This window comes from Zophobas morio, unplaced genomic scaffold (assembly GCF_036711695.1).
Source record: "Zophobas morio isolate AGI-343-1 ecotype UQ-CSIRO unplaced genomic scaffold, CSIRO_AGI_Zmor_V1 ptg000004l, whole genome shotgun sequence".
Lineage (NCBI taxonomy): Eukaryota > Metazoa > Arthropoda > Insecta > Coleoptera > Tenebrionidae > Zophobas > Zophobas morio.
In genome coordinates this window covers 12,650,658-12,670,910 of record NW_026972109.1, presented here as the reverse complement: position 1 = coordinate 12,670,910, position 20,253 = coordinate 12,650,658, and the positions used below count along the sequence as shown (strand labels likewise).

At 33.3% G+C, this 20,253-nt stretch overlaps 2 protein-coding genes and 1 non-coding gene across 10 annotated transcripts in view; 2 read left to right on the top strand and 1 right to left on the bottom strand.

Annotated features, from left to right (window-relative positions):
* Positions 1 to 20,253, top strand: part of LOC135141810 (uncharacterized) — a 153,084-nt gene that overhangs the window by 69,105 nt on the left and 63,726 nt on the right. The window lies entirely within an intron of this gene.
* LOC135133404 (putative nuclease HARBI1) lies at positions 8,546 to 10,009 on the bottom strand. The gene is made up of 6 exons (XM_064061789.1): positions 9,744 to 10,009; positions 9,323 to 9,609; positions 9,066 to 9,263; positions 8,846 to 9,004; positions 8,654 to 8,758; positions 8,546 to 8,577 (listed from the first exon to the last, which is right to left on the bottom strand). The coding sequence occupies exons 1-6, from the start codon at positions 9,962 to 9,964 to the stop codon at positions 8,546 to 8,548; spliced, it is 1,002 nt and encodes a 333-aa protein (XP_063917859.1). The 5' UTR covers positions 9,965 to 10,009.
* Positions 13,809 to 13,881, top strand: Trnas-gga (transfer RNA serine (anticodon GGA)). Its single transcript has one exon. It is a non-coding gene; the product is annotated as a tRNA-Ser (tRNA).

Sequence of the window (20,253 nt, the reverse complement as noted above, 5' to 3'; positions counted from 1 at the left end):
AAAAAATCGAAATTTTAAAAACTCCAAGAGTTACAATATCGAAAAATTGGAGAAACAAAAAAAATGGCAAATTGAAAAAATTTGAAGAAGTCTCGAAAAATTTTAAATTAAAAAATTGCAAAATCTAAAAATTGAAGAATCCCAAATTTTTCAATTCTTCGTTTCTACAATTTTTCGATTTGCAATTTTTTAATTTTGGAATTTTATATCTTACAATTTTTCATTTTTCGATTTTTCAGTTCCTCAATTTTTAATTTTTGTTGAATTTTTCGTCCCTCAATTTTTGACTTTTATTTTTAGTTTTCTCGATTTTTTATTTTTGATTTCCTGGATTTTATATCACAATTGTTCGTTTTTTCATTTCCTTCATGTTTTCAATGTTTCTTTCAATTTTTTATTTTTTTGTTTATTCAATTTTTCAATTTTGCAATTTTTGCATTTCTCATTATCCGATTTTCCGATTTCTTTAATTTTCAATATTTCAATTTACAAATTTGGTTTTTCGATTTTAAAGGTCCTCAATTTGTAATCTTTCGACTTTTCAGTTTTTCGATAATTCAAGTTCTTGATTTCCAATTTTTGATTTTTCAATTTTACGACTTTGCAATTTTTCCAATTTTTTTTATTCGAAAAGTTGAAAAATCCAAAAATTGAAAAATCGAAAAACGAGGATCTGTAAAATCGAAAAAGTGGAAAATCGAATTATTGTAAATCAAAACGAAAAACTGAAAAAATAGAAAAATCGGAAAGAAAAGACGAATGGAATCGAATAATTGGAAAACCCAAAAACTGTCTAATCGAAAAATTTCAAAATTATAAGGCCGAAAACTGTAGCACTGACAAATCGAAAAATTGAAAAATCAAATGTCGGAAAATCAAAAATCAAATATTAAAAATCGAAAAATTGAAAAGTCAAATAAACAGAAAAGTTTTAAAATCAAATAAACGCCAATTATAATTATTATTACATATTTAAAATAAAAATTAGAAAAATTCCAAGTCAAAAATTAAAGAAACTGTAAATTGCAAAATTGGAGAATTGAAAAACCAAAAAATTGAAAAATCCAATTTCCCAATTAAAAAAAAAAGATATAATCAACACACTGAAAAGCCGAAAAACTGAAAAAATAAAGAAAATAACGGAAACGAATAGTCGCAAATTGATAAACTGAAGCAACAAAAACAATGAAAAATTGAAAAATTGTCAAAAAAGCTGCGGTAGAGTTATTTACTCCACTGGTTTTAATTTTACAGAGGTTATCAAAAAAACAAAAATAGCAAACAATTTTCATATTTTTATAATTTTTCAAAAAAACGGGAATTATTGGGCTGTACTTCAGCGGTGAGAAGAGTTTTGTGGAAGAAACCTTCCACCAATTTTTTAGTTTAATTAACACATTTAAGAAAACACGACATTCTGATATTTTATGAGCTACGAAACGTCAAGAAATCATTAAATTAAAGATTTAGCTATTGCTCGGGAAACAAAAATATAAATTTAAACTACAACTCAAAAAAACACCGCCAAGTATTGATTTAAAATCTATTACTACGTAGGTTTATATTTTCTTGCTGCTGTTTCCTCTAATATTTCTTTTATTTTGGTCATTCGTGACCTACTTTTTTTACAGCGCTTCTACTTTAGACGAAGATTTAAACACAACAAAAAAACAACCGTTTCCTCGTTTTATAGAAAGCAGGAAAAACTGACATATCAGATATAAATTTTCGCCTATTAAAAAACCATTAGGTCGGTGTCAACTATCTAAATAAAAACTTCGAGTTTTGACCCAATATTTTGAAAATACAAGCGTTTAAGCATGTCTGCCTCCTCCCACAGAAATTTCGTCTGATTCATCCTAGCTCGAATGAACCCACAATCTGTTGGCAGCGTTTACTCATATCGAGCTAAAATTTACGACTCCTGTAAAGCTTTTATTTTATTTTTCATCATATCAATGTCGGCATAAAATTACGGCCCGCTATAATCCCCCTATTCCCCTAAAATAGGCACCTCGTATGTTTTTTCATCTCGCTTGGTGCTTAACGAGTTCAAGTTTCGCGCAACATCCGATTTATGTTTATGGTAGATTAAATTTACTAAAGCTTTTAACGTAGTGTCAAGAAAACAACGTAATTTCAGCTTAAGCCGAGAAGGCACGTGCGGTTAGAGTTCGCTCTGTGTTTACTCCAAAGATTAAACCATAAGTTCAATTAACGCCTAAAATGGGAATTAAAGTTTTGATTGGATAAGTTCAACAATGGCGGCTCTAACAAGATACCGCTAAAAATTTGTCGACTTGGCGACTCAATTTGTAAGGTTTCGACGCCAAGTTGAAAATTCGGTCTATTGTCGAAGTTAAAACTTAATTTTATCTCGGGCTCGTTTAACTTTGTTGCAGTTTAAAGGGGTAAAAACTAAATTATTCGGCACGCACTTTAAGTAGCCCCACGTGTTTGGGGCTCTCGGCTCGAACACCTCGTTGGTTCTTCCACTTGTCAAATACACGCAACCATAACTGGGTCATACTGTTATTCCTTTCAACTGCAAAATCAATAAGTACAACAGGTTGACCCAGCAGTCATTAAAGCAAATACAAAAATGAATTATTTATTTTTTGTTACACGGATGAATGCGCACTGTTTTATTTACAGCCACGTATTTAGAGAGGAACGTATAATTTAGAGAAATAAATTCGAGAGCTTTTCATGTTGCTTTAATTTTTAAGAGAGATTTATTGCGGGAGAAGAACGGACTGAAACGGGATTTCTAAGCGAGGGCGGTGAGGGATGCAGCATACCAACTTTCCAAATTAGGACTCTATTACAGTTTCCCGCACAGTTTCTGCCATTTGCCACTATTATTACAACCAACGAAAACATGCCATTCGAACTCTCCCTCTTGAAGTAATTGATTCGCTTAGTACCGAACTGACTGCTCTTGAAGTGCACTGAATCATCTCAAGTTCACCTATTCTGTCAGTACAAAGACTTAAAAAAACTGTAGCCTTTGTATCTGTATAAATAATAATGTACACACAAAATTGTAAAGCAGCGTTTTCCGAATTAACAAACCCATTTTGTTATTCTACACAATTCTTAATTCAGAATTTAAATTTCTGCTCATTGTAACTTAAAGTCAGTTTTTCTCCTGAAAGCAAATTTTTGTAATTACGTCTTAGTATTCATTTTGAAGAAAATCGGAATAATTCACAACAGCTGGTAGACGGACTTGAGTCTCTTGTCAAAAAGGGGAAATTCTAAATTCATTACCTTACTAAATTAACATTCTTTATGTAGGTACAAAAGTCAAGATAACATTCTGAGAAAATTTCTGGAATAATTAATTATCTCAAAAATATCTGAAAATACAGAGTCGTTGCACCAAATCGAAAAGTATTTAGAAATTTTAAAAAGACTGAATAAAACTACATAAATTACATGAAATTATAATACAGTATGAACAAACTGAATATTCATAAACTGTAAATTAGTATAAATGCAAATGTGCGAGTTTTCAGTTGGTAACATAATTTGTCTTTCTAGTAAAATTCAACGAAACTCTAACGTCCCACATTTGAAACTCTTGTCTTGCTATAATAATAATTGCTTTCAGGACCATTACCGTTATTATTACAACGCAGAACATGGTCATGCAAATTAATTCCACTTAAGATGATGAAAAACATTCATCAACACGACGGGCTACAACGAAAATAAAAAAATTATCGAATAAAAGAGGCAAATTTTTTTGGTGTGTGTTTTTACTATTTTCGTTACGGTATGATACTGGCTACTTTTATGTTTTTTCGATGTTTCATGACCTTTAGAGTAAACAAAAATAAGTCTCGCGTTCCCGTCTGTCTGTCTGTTTGTCTGCCGTCTGTCCGAATTTTTATTTGACATCTCCAAAACTACTGGACCGATTGTTGTCAAATTTAAATGTGTATTAGGAATATCCTGTAGATGGTAAAACGCTAAGCAAAATTTTTATAAATATCCGCACCAACAATCAGATGACCCTATCTCCACAATTTACATTAATAAATATTATTTCAATTTTATAAAATAAGATAATCCTTCAGATGTAGTTTATGAATCCATATCTTAATTTTACTTTACAAGGGTTATCATAGAAAATATAAAATTTGAAATCAAATCTTATAATTTTTCGGAAAAATCTGGATTTATTTATCTTCGAACAATTTTTTGAAATCAAAACTTTTCGTTTGTTCATTTTCTTTATTTTTTCAATTTTTCAATTTCTCGTTTCTTCAATTTTTCATGTTTCGATGTTTCATTTACAATATTTCAATTTACAATATTTAGTTCCTTCAATTTTGTGCTTTTTCGATTTTGAAATTTCTAAGTTTTTAATCTTTCCATTTTTGAATTTTTCGTTTCTTCATTTTTTCAAATTTTTGATTTCCAATTTTTAGATTTTTCAAAGTTTTCGTTTGAAACTTTTTCGTAACTCCATTTCTGATTTTTCAGTTTTGCAATTTAGCAATTTTTCCACTTTTTCGATTGGAAAATTTCAAAAAACCAAATACTAAAAAATCGGAAAAAATTGAAAAATCGAAAAACTGAAAAAACGATCATTTGTAAAATCGAAAAATTGTAAATCGAAACGAAAAACTGAAAAAAAGGATTGAAATCGGAAAGAAAAGACGAATCGAATCTTAAAATTATAGAATCGTCAAAATTGTAAATTCGGAAAACTGTAACACTGAAAAATTATATATCGGGAAATGCAAAAATTAAAAATCGAAAATTATAATTAATATTAGTTACATGTCTAAATAGCCGTTTGCACCGGTGTTTGTTAAAAGTATTGATTAGTTAATCAATAATTAAATTTAACGGGCCCTTAATCAGGACTTGCATTGCACCGTTCAGCGTGTGACAGTTCGTTAGCTAATCAAGTGACACATTTGACAACACGGCAAAATTTCTTGATTTTGACGTTTTGTTTCATAATCTAATGTCATACCTGACAGTGTTTTTCAAATTTGTGTTCGCGTGAAGTAAGTTTCTTCAATGAGGAGTGAAAATAAAGCAAAAACAACCCGAGGAAGGGCTCCGAATTACACTCCAGACGAAAAACTGTTATTATTAAACATAATTAAGAAATACAGCCATGTAGTCGAAAATAAAAAAACGGATTCCGTAACCTGGGAAGAAAAAAAACAGGCATGGAAGGCGATAGCGGCTAAGTTTAATGCTGCAAGTGGTGTGCATCGCAGTACCGATTCAATAAAAATGTTCTTCGACAACCACAAAAGAATGCTCACTAAAAAGGCAGCAAATGACAAATTTGAGAGAAAAAAAACTGGCGGCGGACGATATGTTTCAACGGGGGATCCTTTTTTAGATCTCACGTTGGACATAGTGAATAAAAAGACTGTGTATGGACATAACTCCCGTTTTGACGGCGACGCGCCTGTTAACGAAGAGGTAAGTATAGCTGTATTAAGTGCACTTAAAACATCTTGAGACAATTAAATTATCATTATTATTGTTATTTTGGGAACGTGACCTACGGTTAAATCGACCGAGGGTCTTGGAATCGCCGTCATCGTTACCACCCCGCGAACCATCACCCATACCATCACCAATAAGAACGCCATCACCAGTAATGACACCATCATCAATAAGATCACCATCATCTTCTCTGGCATTTGAGATTGGAGGGACAAGCACTGAAAAATCACCGCAGCCAAAACAAACCCCAGCAAAAGAAGCACGTGTCGATTGGGGAAACAGAAAGGCTCTGCATTTAAAAACTCCATTGAATCCAAAACTACAAGCTGCAATTAATGGCACAAATGTATTGGAAGAAGAAGCTGCACCGCGTAATAGGATGTTAGAGAGAACCTCACCCATCCAATTTCCCTCAAAAGGAAAGAAGAGAATGACTACAGACAAATGTGAGAACAAAATGGAATGGATAAAAAGAAGAAGGCCTGCTTTATGCGCAACAACTTCAATCGCCAAGAAGTATGAAGATGTTGCGGATATGAAAACTGAAATTGGAGCTGTTCAACTTTCAATCTTGAAAAGAGCTGAGCAATTTCAAATCCAGGCAAAAAAAGAGTGGGAAATAGATGTAAAGAGGAGAAGAGAACGGGAAGAAGAAATTCACTGCTACACGGTTCAAGCGCAGAAGATAGATATTGCCATAAAACAGGCACAACCAGATCTTCTCCAAAAAACAAACAATAATTATTTGTCATAAAGAATATTATTATGTAATAAAAAAGTTAATTATAATAATCGTTCTGCATTGGTAATTCTGCGTTGTAGAATTTAAAATAAAGTCGTTATTTACAATGCAGCAAAGTGTTGTTCTATTAAAATTTCTCGTGTACCATAGCGAACTGGGTCTGGCCCTTCTTCAATGTTGGGCATTTGTCCGTCATTTATTTGCACTTCCAAATCCTGCTCATTTATCTCTTCAGGAGCAGGGGGTGCCTCTGTATCATTTGTCTTTAAACAAATATTGTGCAAAACACTTGTTGCAACTATTATTGTTAACAGTGTGTCAATTTTTAGCCTACAACCATAAGCTAAGATTGGGAATCTGCGTTTCAACACCCCGAAGCATCTTTCTACAACATTTCGAGTACGAATGTGACTTTCGTTGTAAAGTTGTTGCACGGGAGTTCTTGGATGCAACAACGGCGTCAGTAAAAAGTTCCCATTAGCATATCCACTATCACCTACAGAAAATGTCAAAACCACGTCAAAACATAATAAAAAGCTGCAAAACTATTTGGTTACCTAATAGTATACAATTGGGATACAAATTGTTTAAAAAATCACGGTTGATACTGCTATGGTTAAATATTGTTGAATCGTGCGCTGATCCAGGCCATCTCGCAACAACGTTAGTAATTTTCAATTTGCTGTCACAAATTACTTGGGTATTGATGGAAAAAAATTGCTTGCGATTGCGATATATTTCAGCATCATTCCCTCCTGAAATAGATGTAACAAACACATCAATTGATCACATGATTTGATGCATCATTTATTACCTGGTGACTGTATTTTTATATGAGTGCCATCAATTGCACCTATAATAGCCGTTTGCACCGGTGTTTGTTAAAAGTATTGATTAGTTAATCAATAATTAAATTTAACGGGCCCTTAATCAGGACTTGCATTGCACCGTTCAGCGTGTGACAGTTCGTTAGCTAATCAAGTGACACATTTGACAACATGGCAAAATTTCTTGATTTTGACGTTTTGTTTCATAATCTAATGTCATACCTGACAGTGTTTTTCAAATTTGTGTTCGCGTGAAGTAAGTTTCTTCAATGAGGAGTGAAAATAAAGCAAAAACAACCCGAGGACGGGCTCCGAATTACACTCCAGACGAAAAACTGTTATTATTAAACATAATTAAGAAATACAGCCATGTAGTCGAAAATAAAAAAACGGATTCCGTAACCTGGGAAGAAAAAAAACAGGCATGGAAGGCGATAGCGGCTAAGTTTAATGCTGCAAGTGGTGTGCATCGCAGTACCGATTCAATAAAAATGTTCTTCGACAACCACAAAAGAATGCTCACTAAAAAGGCAGCAAATGACAAATTTGAGAGAAAAAAAACTGGCGGCGGACGATATGCTTCAACGGGGGATCCTTTTTTAGATCTCACGTTGGACATAGTGAATAAAAAGACTGTGTATGGACATAACTCCCGTTTTGACGGCGACGCGCCTGTTAACGAAGAGGTAAGTATAGCTGTATTAAGTGCACTTAAAACATCTTGAGACAATTAAATTATCATTATTATTGTTATTTTAGGAACGTGACCTACGGTTAAATCGACCGAGGGTCTTGGAATCGCCGTCATCGTCACCACCCCGCGAACCATCACCCATACCATCACCAATAAGAACGCCATCACCAGTAATGACACCATCATCAATAAGATCACCATCATCTTCTCTGGCATTTGAGATTGGAGGGACAAGCACTGAAAAATCACCGCAGCCAAAACAAACCCCAGCAAAAGAAGCACGTGTCGATTGGGGAAACAGAAAGGCTCTGCATTTAAAAACTCCATTGAATCCAAAACTACAAGCTGCAATTAATGAAACAAATGTATTGGAAGAAGAAGCTGCACCGCGTAATAGGATGTTAGAGAGAACCTCACCCATCCAATTTCCCTCAAAAGGAAAGAAGAGAATGACTACAGACAAATGTGAGAACAAAATGGAATGGATAAAAAGAAGAAGGCCTGCTTTATGCGCAACAACTTCAATCGCCAAGAAGTATGAAGATGTTGCGGATATGAAAACTGAAATTGGAGCTGTTCAACTTTCAATCTTGAAAAGAGCTGAGCAATTTCAAATCCAGGCAAAAAAACAGTGGGAAATAGATGTAAAGAGGAGAAGAGAACGGGAAGAAGAAATTCACTGCTACACGGTTCAAGCGCAGAAGATAGATATTGCCATAAAACAGGCACAACTAGATCTTCTCCAAAAAACAAACAATAATTATTTGTCATAAAGAATATTATTATGTAATAAAAAAGTTAATTATAATAATCGTTCTGCATTGGTAATTCTGCGTTGTAGAATTTAAAATAAAGTCGTTATTTACAATGCAGCAAAGTGTTGTTCTATTAAAATTTCTCGTGTACCATAGCGAACTGGGTCTGGCCCTTCTTCAATGTTGGGCATTTGTCCGTCATTTATTTGCACTTCCAAATCCTGCTCATTTATCTCTTCAGGAGCAGGGGGTGCCTCTGTATCATTTGTCTTTAAACAAATATTGTGCAAAACACTTGTTGCAACTATTATTGTTAACAGTGTGTCAATTTTTAGCCTACAACCATAAGCTAAGATTGGGAATCTGCGTTTCAACACCCCGAAGCATCTTTCTACAACATTTCGAGTACGAATGTGACTTTCGTTGTAAAGTTGTTGCACGGGAGTTCTTGGATGCAACAACTGCGTCAGTAAAAAGTTCCCATTAGCATATCCACTATCACCTACAGAAAATGTCAAAACCACGTCAAAACATAATAAAAAGCTGCAAAACTATTTGGTTACCTAATAGTATACAATTGGGATACAAATTGTTTAAAAAATCACGGTTGATACTGCTATGGTTAAATATTGTTGAATCGTGCGCTGATCCAGCCCATCTCGCAACAACGTTAGTAATTTTCAATTTGCTGTCACAAATTACTTGGGTATTGATGGAAAAAAATTGCTTGCGATTGCGATATATCTCAGCATCATTCCCTCCTGAAATAGATGTAACAAACACATCAATTGATCACATGATTTGATGCATCATTTATTACCTGGTGACTGTATTTTTATATGAGTGCCATCAATTGCACCTATAACTCTAGGAAACGCAGCTATACTAAAAAAGCCTTGTTGGGTTGCTCGAATTTCTCCAATTCCATGCGGAAATCGTATATATTGTCCGTACAACCTTGCAATAGCTTCTGAAACACGTTTCACTATCCTGCATACAGTTGAAACGTGCATTCCCATGAAATCAGCAACTTGCTGAAGATGCCCTCCCGTAGAATACAGTCGCAAGCAGGCTAGTAACTGGTTCATTGGCGCTACAGAATTATTCCTAAAGAGATCATATAACAGAGATCATTTTGTAATACGAACTTAATTTCCGATATGTATTCCATTTAAGATAAACCTCTACGTGGACCTATCTGTAGGTATTTATTATAAAAATACATAAATTTTTGTGCTTACATATCGTGTGGATATTCCAATTCACGTTCTATCTCTTCTAACAAACACAAAACACTAGCTCTAGAAAGCCTGAATCTCCGGCGAAATGCTACTTCGTCAAACGCATCAAAATAGTTTTTCCTCTCATAAATTTGACGAGGAATCCCATGCACTACAAATTCTAGTACATCTAGATCGTCATCTTCTTCTAGAATATCCGGCAAATTTACGAAATTCATCATTTTCTGTACTTTATACTGCACAAAAGTTCGCAAAATGACAATTGTCGTAAACTGTCAAAGCTGTAATTATCACATAATCATCGGTCCAAGCACTGATTAGTTGAATGATGATTAAGAAGGTATTTAATCATTGGTTCCGTGACGGTGCAATGACACTACCGATTAAAGCTATCGTTAAGTATCCGTTAAAATTTAATCAGACTTGGTGCAAACGGCTATAACTCTAGGAAACGCAGCTATACTAAAAAAGCCTTGTTGGGTTGCTCGAATTTCTCCAATTCCATGCGGAAATCGTATATATTGTCCGTACAACCTTGCAATAGCTTCTGAAACACGTTTCACTATCCTGCATACAGTTGAAACGTGCATTCCCATGAAATCAGCAACTTGCTGAAGATGCCCTCCCGTAGAATACAGTCGCAAGCAGGCTAGTAACTGGTTCATTGGCGCTACAGAATTATTCCTAAAGAGATCATATAACAGAGATCATTTTGTAATACGAACTTAATTTCCGATATGTATTCCATTTAAGATAAACCTCTACGTGGACCTATCTGTAGGTATTTATTATAAAAATACATAAATTTTTGTGCTTACATATCGTGTGGATATTCCAATTCACGTTCTATCTCTTCTAACAAACACAAAACACTAGCTCTAGAAAGCCTGAATCTCCGGCGAAATGCTACTTCGTCAAACGCATCAAAATAGTTTTTCCTCTCATAAATTTGACGAGGAATCCCATGCACTACAAATTCTAGTACATCTAGATCGTCATCTTCTTCTAGAATATCCGGCAAATTTACGAAATTCATCATTTTCTGTACTTTATACTGCACAAAAGTTCGCAAAATGACAATTGTCGTAAACTGTCAAAGCTGTAATTATCACATAATCATCGGTCCAAGCACTGATTAGTTGAATGATGATTAAGAAGGTATTTAATCATTGGTTCCGTGACGGTGCAACGACACTACCGATTAAAGCTATCGTTAAGTATCCGTTAAAATTTAATCAGACTTGGTGCAAACGGCTATAAATGAAAGTAAGAAAATTAAAAAACGTAAAGGTTGAAAAAGCGGTAAATTCAAAAATCCAAAAAACTGAAAAACTTTACTTTTAAAAGAAGAATTATAAAATCAGAACATTGAAGAAACGAAAAATTAAAAAAATTAAAAAAAAAACAAAAATTTGTAAATCGATAATTTGAAGAAATGAAAAATTAAATGAAAACTATAGAAATTTTAAATCGAAAAATTGCAAATCGAAAAACTGAAAAAACAAAAAATAAAGAACTTAAAAAATTCAAGTCAAAAAGGATGCGATTCACTGGTTTTAACTTTGTAGAGATTATAATAAACAAAAATAGCAAAAAATATTGAAATTTCGATTCTACAGTATTTCGTTTTTTCGATTTTGCATTTTTTCGATTTTGAAGTTTCTCAGTATTTAATTTTTTGATTTTTCAATCTTTCATTACCTCAGATTTTCGAGTTGATTTTTATTTTAGATATTTCCGACTTTTTAATTTTCATTTTCTCAATTTTATATCACAATTTTTCATTTCTTCATTTCCTATGTTTTTTCAATGTTTATTACGATTTTTTTTTTTTTTTATTGGTTAACGTTACCCAACAGGCCGGAGGCCCAATTACAGGGTAACGGGGGACATACACAACACCCAGAGCAGGGCGGGAATCGAACCCACGACCCAAGGTGTGGCAGGCAGGCGCGATGCTACCTAACCCACCCGGGTCCTCTTTTATAATTTTTGCGCAATTTTCAGATTTCCCAATTTTCCGATTTCTTTAGTTTTCAATATTTCGATTTACAATATTTAGTTTTTCCAATTTTGCGTATTTTCAATTTTGCAGTTTCTCAGTTTTTAATATTTCGGTTTGCCAATTTTTAGTTTCTTCAATTTTTCAAGTTCTCGATTTGCAAAATTTTTCAAAGTTTTCATTTTATACTTTTTCGTAACTCCATTTTTGATTTTTCAGTTTTACAGTTTGGCAATTTTTCTATTTTTTCGATTCGAAAAGTTGAAAAACCCAAAAACTGAAAAATCTGAAAAAATTGAAAAATCAAAAAACTGAAAAAAGGGTCGTTTATAATATCGAAAATGTGGAAAATCGAAAAATTGTAAATCAAAACGACAAACTGATAAAAATGGATTGAAAAATCGGAAAGAAAAGACGAATCGAATCGAAAAATTATAATAATTATTACATATCTAAAACGAAAATTAGAAAAATTCCAAATCATAAATTAAGAAACTGAAAATCGAAAAAACGCGAAATTGAATAATCTAAAATTGAAAAAACGAAAAATTAAAAAATCTAAAAGTTGAAAAACCGAAAAATTGGAGAATTCAAAAAACTGGAAATTTTCACAATGGAAAAAAGAAAAATTATAAAATCAGAACACTGTAAAACCGAAAAATTGAAAAAAATTAAGAAAATAAAAACCAAAACGAAAAATTGCAAATCGAAAATTTGTAGATGTGAAAAATTAAAAAAAAGATTAAACTAATCACACCCACTTCCACGTTTGAATTTCATTGGTTTATTTTATTTATTGTGAGATGAAGATTGAATTTTATTTTGTCAAGTGTTCCAATCTACAAAAAAAAAACTTCTTGTGGCCCCGCCCACCCACCCGGTTTTCTTCTCGATCACTCATTTTATTGGATGAAAAGTAAATTTTATATTGATAAATAGTGAAAGCTAAACAAAAAAGGTGAAACTAATCCCACCCAGCTCCATGTTGGATTTCATTGGTTTATTTTATTTAGTGTGAGATGAAGAGTCAATTTTATTTTGTCAAGTGTTTGAATCTATGTTTAAGAAAAACTTCAAATCGAAAAATTTAGAAAACTTAAAAATTCAAACATTCAAAAATTGGAGAATTGAAAAACTGAAGAAACAAAAACAATGAAAAATTGAAGAATTGAAAAATTCTAGTCAAAAAAGCTGCGGTGCACTGGTTTTTTAAGTTTATAGAAGTCATTAAAAAACAGAAATAGCAAAAAATATTGAAATTTCGATTCTACAGTTTTTCGTTTCTTCAATTTTTCTTCGTTTTTTTATTTTTCTTCGTTTCTTCAATTCTTTTTCGTTTCTTCAATTTTCAAGTTACTGATTTCCAATTTTTAGTTTTTGTTTTATAATTTTTCCTAATTTCATTTTTGATTTTTCAGTTTTACAATTTTGCAATTTTTTGAGTTAAAGTGGAAAAATGGAAAAATTGAAAAATCGAAAAAGTGAAGAGAAGAAAAAACGAATCAAATCGAAAAACTGGAAAACCCAAAAATTATAAAAACAAAACATTATAGAATTGTCAAAATTGTAAAGTCGAAAAACTGTAACATTGAAAGATCGAAAAATTAAAAAATTAAATATCGAGAAATTCAAAAACTAAAAATCGAAACCTTGAAAAATCAAAAAAATGAAAAAGTTTTAAAACACAAGAAGCGAAAAATTAGAAAATTCTAAAATTGCAAAATTAAAAAGGTGATAAACATTGAAAATTGTACCTAATTACTATTACATAGTCAAAATGCAAACTAGAAAAATTGCAAATTAAAAACTGAAGAAACGAAAAATTGAAAAATCGAGAAACTGAAAAATCTAAAATTGATAAAACGAAAAATTAAAAAATCAACAGTGAAAAACCGAAAAAAATTAAAAATCCAAAAATTGAAAACTTTCATATTGAAAAAATTAGTCTGCAGTTATTCTTCCCTCGCAGGTGAAGTTGATATTTTAAACAGAATTCACTTAGCACATTTTTCATAACGTCATCAAAGTTTTTATAACACATTGGAAACCGGAGAAAGATAAGTAGCCTCGTGGTCTAGTGGTTAGGATGCTTGCCCGGAAAGCGAGAGGCGTGGGGTTCGAATCCCACCGAGGCAACAACATTTTTCTTCGCTTACCTACAGATCTATCAGGCTGATGATAACCTCAAAAAACGTGCTAGATTTCAAAGCGACTGGCCAAGTAGTTGCTAAAAGAATCTGTATAAGATTTTATTCCAGTTTTTAAAAATATTAGGGGACCAAAATTCAAAAAGGAAAACTCGAAGAGTTACATTTTGCAAAAATGAAGATCAAAAAAATAAAAATTGAAAAATCAAAACGAAAAATTGAAAAAACTGAAATTGAAAAAACAAAAAGTTATAAACCGAAAATTTGAAGAATTGAAAATTTAAAAGCTAAAAACTCGAGAAAATTTAAATCGAAAAAAGTGAAAAATTCAAAAGTATGAAAACTGAAAAACTCAAAATTCAGGTCAAAAAAACTACGGTAGTGTTAAAAAACACAATTTTTGAAAGAAGGGGGATTTGTTGGGCTGTACTGCAGGGGCGAGGGAAGTTCTGTCGAAATAACCAATTTTCGACCATTTTTTTTTAGACTAAAACAATCGAAAACCTCAAGAAATTAGTAGTTCGTTGCATGATATTTTTTAATTAAGCAGTAAGCTTAAACTAACACTGTAATTCTGCAAGATCTAAATTATTGGAAACAGCAAGATACTGGGACTGGTAATAAATCAGTTTCGTCAGAAGTCTATTAAAAAGGAAAAACTTCATTTCCATTCCAATCTTTTTATAAACATTAAGCATTCCTGATAATATGCCTTTCGAGTACCGTCTTTGATATTTAAATTTAGGGAAGAATTTAACAATACGACTCTGTTAAAAGCCTGGATTTAACAAATACTCTTCCAATTATTTCTTATTGAAAATTTAAAACATAACCATGTTTCTATTGATTTCTTTTTCTATAACTTAAATGTCTTTCGTCGATTAACGTCACTGCTGTCTTTTCTAGTACACAAACTCATCAGAAAAATAAATATTAGTGGGTACGAATTACACCCTTGTAAAACAAAAATCAATTAACTTCCAGACGTATATAACTATCCAGAGTAGTAAAAACTGCTCTAAATCCCCAAAAGCGGCAAAGCGCTCCCTAAAACCCCCATCAAATATATTCCCAATTCTTGTTTTTTCGTCGCTTTAGTCTCATTGCTTTTTAAAATGTAGATCCCGACCCGTGCAGATTAACTGCCTTTTATGTCTGATTATCGAACTCCACTCCTTTTGATCTAAATGCCATAACAAACGCACTTTCGAGCAGCCGACAACGATAACAAGTTATAAAAGATGTAAAGAAAACGTCAATCCATTATTCCAAGATTTGAAATTAATTCTGAAATACGAAAGGTTTTTTCGGCGCAAGGAGCTTCATTCGAAAATTATTCATTAGTTGAGGGTTCCACCCCATTACATCACTTAACGTTTACGCGTATTCTGCATTTGGAAATGTAATGAAATTGTAATGAATTTTGCTCTGACTTTGAACGGGGAACTTTTGTTTATATTAAAAATTCATCACGTTCGTGGGTAATTGTCAGAGCTACGAGTCGCATCTTGTTAGGGAAAGTAAACAGACAGGTGAAGTTAACTCTTTACGTCGATCAAGGAACTCGAAATATAAATATGTCAGGAAGTGGAACGAAGCTTTGAGAAATTAAGCTTTTATCTGATCTCCGTCTTTGATAAAAACCTATAACGTTGATCAGTTCTAATATTTATTTCAATCTCTTTTCAATTTAACAGAGACTGGCAGAGTCTGGAGGCAGATAACGTGAGGTATTTCACTGAAACAATATTAGAATGGCTTTCAGACCAAAATGCATTTTCCTCGAACGGGAATCGAATTATAAAATGAAAATAATGGATTTTGTATTTATTTCTATAAATAACACTAAAAAATCGGTGTAAAGTTATTTAGAAAGGACTTCCCTCGCACCTGAAGACAAATATTCAAACAAATTCAAGGTGCTAAATTAAAATGTCGACAATTAATATATTTAAACCAGATAACCAACCGGAAAATGAACTCTCAGTAATTACATGGTTAACTTCGAGTATGTATGAGTACACTTCGAAAGAATTCGATTATAATCACGTACAAGCATTAGCGGCCGCATAAAAGAAAATGGAATTTGATTTATTTTGTCTTCTTAAACCAGAGGAGTGGACTGATTAGTACAGCAATAATTTTTGGTTAAAACAATGAGAAAACTAATAAACAACCACAGATAAAAAATGTGAAATTAAAGCAAAAAATGCTGAGTAGCACAAGCACACTTAAAAATGAAAATTACTGTCGCTTTCAATTTAGCACTTACAGAAACGACTCTCATTTATCACAACGGCCATAAAAGTCAAAAATTGATCGTTCAGGTAATGTGCCAAACAAATTCGTTTCACTGTAAACTGAACTGCCACAACCACGTGCTACAAAGCCAACTGCAGATAATAATTAAAGCGTCCTACCGTGAAACCGCAATATTCGTTGTACGTCATTCGGTCTCTTGTTTCCATTAAATTAGATCGCTTCGATTTTCAGCAAAAAAATTTTGCTTTCAGAGCTTGTTACAGAAAAATCTTGTGCATCTCTTGGTGACTGATATATCATTACTGGCAAGATCGCTGCAAAAATGAAAAAGAGTTTCGCTTACGTCGGAAATGCATGCTTTCAGATGGATTTATAAAATATAACGGCACGACGGTGGCATTAAAACACGTATTTGTACAAGATGGGGGATTTTAAACGAGATAAACCGGAGCAGACACGATTTGCAGCACCAGCAAAATTTCGAAGAAAAGCATTAACGATGCAGAAAGATTATCTTAATTTATTTGCATTTCATAAGGTGGTAGCCTTAGTGTTGTTTGACCAATAACTGTGGGAGAAATTGCCAAAATCAACATTATTATTAGTAACAAGTGCAAAGGTCAGCAGAACTACGATTTGTTCGCGTTTCTGAATTCTAGAGTCTACAATTATTTACACATTCAGGCTAGTTTTATACATTTGATTATTATTAAAGTGTTATTTTCTTTTTGTGTTTTCTCGACCTTTCATGACCCCTAAAGTACGAAGAAATGGGTTTTTCGTTTCCGTCTGTCTGTCTACCCGGATTTTTATTAGACAAATAATCTTCGAAACTGCTGGACCGACTATTGTCAAATTTTGTTTGTATTGTTACGAAATAAACCTATACGTCGATTGCGGGATCCAGAGAAACCTCGAAGAGGCGTTCGCCAACCATCCAGAGGAATGTATGGGTTTAAATAGCGCCCAATTTCGGAACAACTATCATTCAGTTAGCGAGTCAGGTCCAAGAAATATTAAGAGAATCCAGTCAAGTTGCGCCGAAATTATTTTGTACGTAATCGCTGTGTAATTAATTAGTCTTGTAAATTCGAGTTATTAAGAAATAAATTGTTGAGTTTTACCCACGCCGATTTCAATCACCGATCGTCGTAACAGTATATTAGGACTATCATATCATCTCCAAATTTACAATAGTCAGTCAATAGCAGGAAGTTCTGTCCAAATAACCTTCGACCATTTTTTCATTTTAATTTATTCAATAGTTTCATTACTCTGCTCAAAGGAAATCGAAATAGGTCGTCCTTTTATTTAATATTGCACACGAACTAATTAGAAAGCTCAGCTTTCAAAGTTTTTTATTGCGAACATTTACTATTTCAGCTTCTCATAATTAAAAGCTCAGATATTGTTCTTTCAATGTACTCCTCTTGTAAACGATTCGCACATTACATTTTGAAAAACTGTTTAATAATAATTATTGCCACCGTCGTTAGAAAATTCTTATTTTAAACGTCGCCCATTGTCTCTCTTGTCATCCGTTCCCTTTCTTTATCGTTTCTGAAACTCGCGTGATGATAACGACCTGGAAAAATATGTTACGGTTCTTATAACAATGACTATTTTCATTTCCCGAGTAAATGTTTAATTATAGTTCATCGAATACGAAAATATAGGTGTCGCATTCCCGCCTGTCTGTCTGCCGTCCATCATCTGTCATCTCTTTGTCAGCAGATTTTTTTATTAGACGAATAATCTCCGCACCTACCCAAACAATTGTTTTGAAATTTTAGATGTCTATATTAAAATTGGAATCCCCTGCAGTGACTCGACTACGTCATCCGAACAAATTATTAATAAAAATGCGTTTTATTTTTTCATCTTGGCGAATGTCAATTTCCTGCATAGAAAAATTAATGCAAGCACTGTAAGTTAATAGCAAATTTAAAAGCTCATTTTCGAAGCCACTTGTCCGTAGCTGCATTTGCAGGACAATATTCCCAATCTCATTAAACGCTCCGTTCCACTAATCCGAACTCAATTTTTCCCCTACTAAAGTATTTAAAAATACAATATCCTCGACTAAGTAACTCAATGAAAATTACGACTTGCAAAAAATACAAAGATGAAGTGATTTATTCAAACGAAGGGAGTAATTAACCCTATGAACGATCATGAAAAGCTCGTGTCAGTCCGAAAAGAAAAGAAACAAGACGTCTGAAAGCTCCTCTCGAAGCACTCAAGCGTCAAGCACGATAACTAAAATCCGTCAAGGACCAACGACAATTCAAGTAAGACTTCTTGTGGATGTTATTTCTATTTTTCGCGAAATTTGCCTCGACTGAAAGCGGCCAGCGATAATGCAACTCCTGGAATCGACTTTCACTGAATAATGGATGGAGAAGGAGCACTATTCACTCTAAAAAATGTATAAAGTGGTTATCGTGCGAGTCGTATTTTTACGAAAATTATATAATTCGGGGAAGGAGCCAAATATTTGAGTTTGGAACACGGTCAGGTTTTTTTTTTATTTATCTAGTTTCTGTTTGTTATCGGCGAAATTAGAGGAGGTCGATTAGATAATCTATTTCCGGAATGTCTGATGATTGTCGTTGCGTTGACGAAACTGTGGACACAGTAATTATAAATAGGACACCCGAGTTATTTTGAGAGGGTCGCCGCAGGGGTATTTTTAATCCGCGTATTTGCCAAGTGACTTAATGATGGCAGAGTCAATAAAGAAGTAAAATACAAAGACATTCTCCCAAAGGCAGGTTAGACGCATTTCTGCATTTTATCGTCTATTAAAGTGAAGGTTATATAAATATTAATAGTAATTGTTTACGGCAGGATTTTACTGCACATCCATCTCTACTCCGGAATTAACTCGTGAATGATTAAAACTGGATAAATCCGTATCGCTTCGAAACAGTTTTCAAGAAACTGGAATCCTCGGACTAAATCAGATTTAAAGTCGAATGATGCTCGAGCTTCTCCGAAATCTAGAAAAAAATCTCAGGATATGATTTGTAGCTCAACTTTCACTATCATATCACGAGAAATAACAAGTTGAAAAAATTGGTGGGAACTTATTTCGATAGAAATTCCCTCGTCCCTAAAGTACAGTCCAACAAATCCTGCTCCTTTGAAAATTTATAAAATTTGATTTTACACAATTTTACTTTCTTGTGATACTCTATATTCTAAAAACAATATAGAAAGTATACTAGTCACAGTGTAAAAGAAAGAAAACGTTTCACCTTCTTAAAAAAAAAGACAGTTGGAACCCCCGAGGAAGTTGCACCTTCTTTAAAAAGACAGTTGTGGTCTCCGAGAAGGTTTAATATTCTTTAAAAAAGAACAGTTGAAAGCCTCAAGAAGCTTTTATATGTTTGAAAAACAATTGGGGCCCCTGAGAAGGTTTCTCCTCTTCAAAAAAAGACAGTTAGGGCCCCTGAGAAGGTTTCTCCTCTTCAAAAAAAAGACAGTTGGCCCCGAGACGGTTTCACATTCTTAAAAAAAAATATGATTTGGACCCTTGAGAAGATTTCACATTCTTCCTTCTTAAAACAAAAGACAATTGGAAACCTCGAGAAGGTTTTATATTATTGAAAAAAGGACACTTGGGCCCCCCGAGAAGATGTCACATTCTTAAAAACAAAGTTGGGGTCCCTGAGAAGGTTACTCCTCTTTAAAAAGAGACAGTTGGGGCTCTCGAGAGGTTTTACATTTTTAAAAAAGACAGTTGGGATCCCCGAGAAGTTTTCAGATTCTTAAAAAAGACAATTGGCCCCCGAGAGGGTTTCACATCCTTCAAAAAAAAAGATCATTGGACTCCTTGAGAAGGTTTCGCATTTTTAGGACAGATAGTTAGGACACCCGAGAAGGTTTCACATTCTTCCTTCTTAAAATAAAAGACAGTTGGAAGCCTCGAGAAGGTTTTATATTCTTGAAAAAAGGACACTTGGGTCCCCCGAGAAGGTTTGACATTCTTAAAAAAAACAATTGGGCCCCTGAGAAGGTTTCTCCTCTTCAAAAAAAGACAGTTAGGGCCCCTGAGAAGGTTTCTCCTCTTCAAAAAAAGACAGTTGGCCCCGAG

Coding starts and splice junctions, on each gene's coding strand:
- LOC135133404 (XM_064061789.1), bottom strand. CDS start 9,964: ATGATGAATTTCGTAAATTTGCCGGATATTCTAGAAGAAGATGACGAT. Junction 9,264..9,322: donor TATAAAAATACAGTCACCAG/GTAATAAATGAT, acceptor CATCTATTTCAG/GAGGGAATGATGCTGAGATA. Junction 8,759..8,845: donor ATTCCCAATCTTAGCTTATG/GTTGTAGGCTAA, acceptor CAAATGATACAG/AGGCACCCCCTGCTCCTGAA.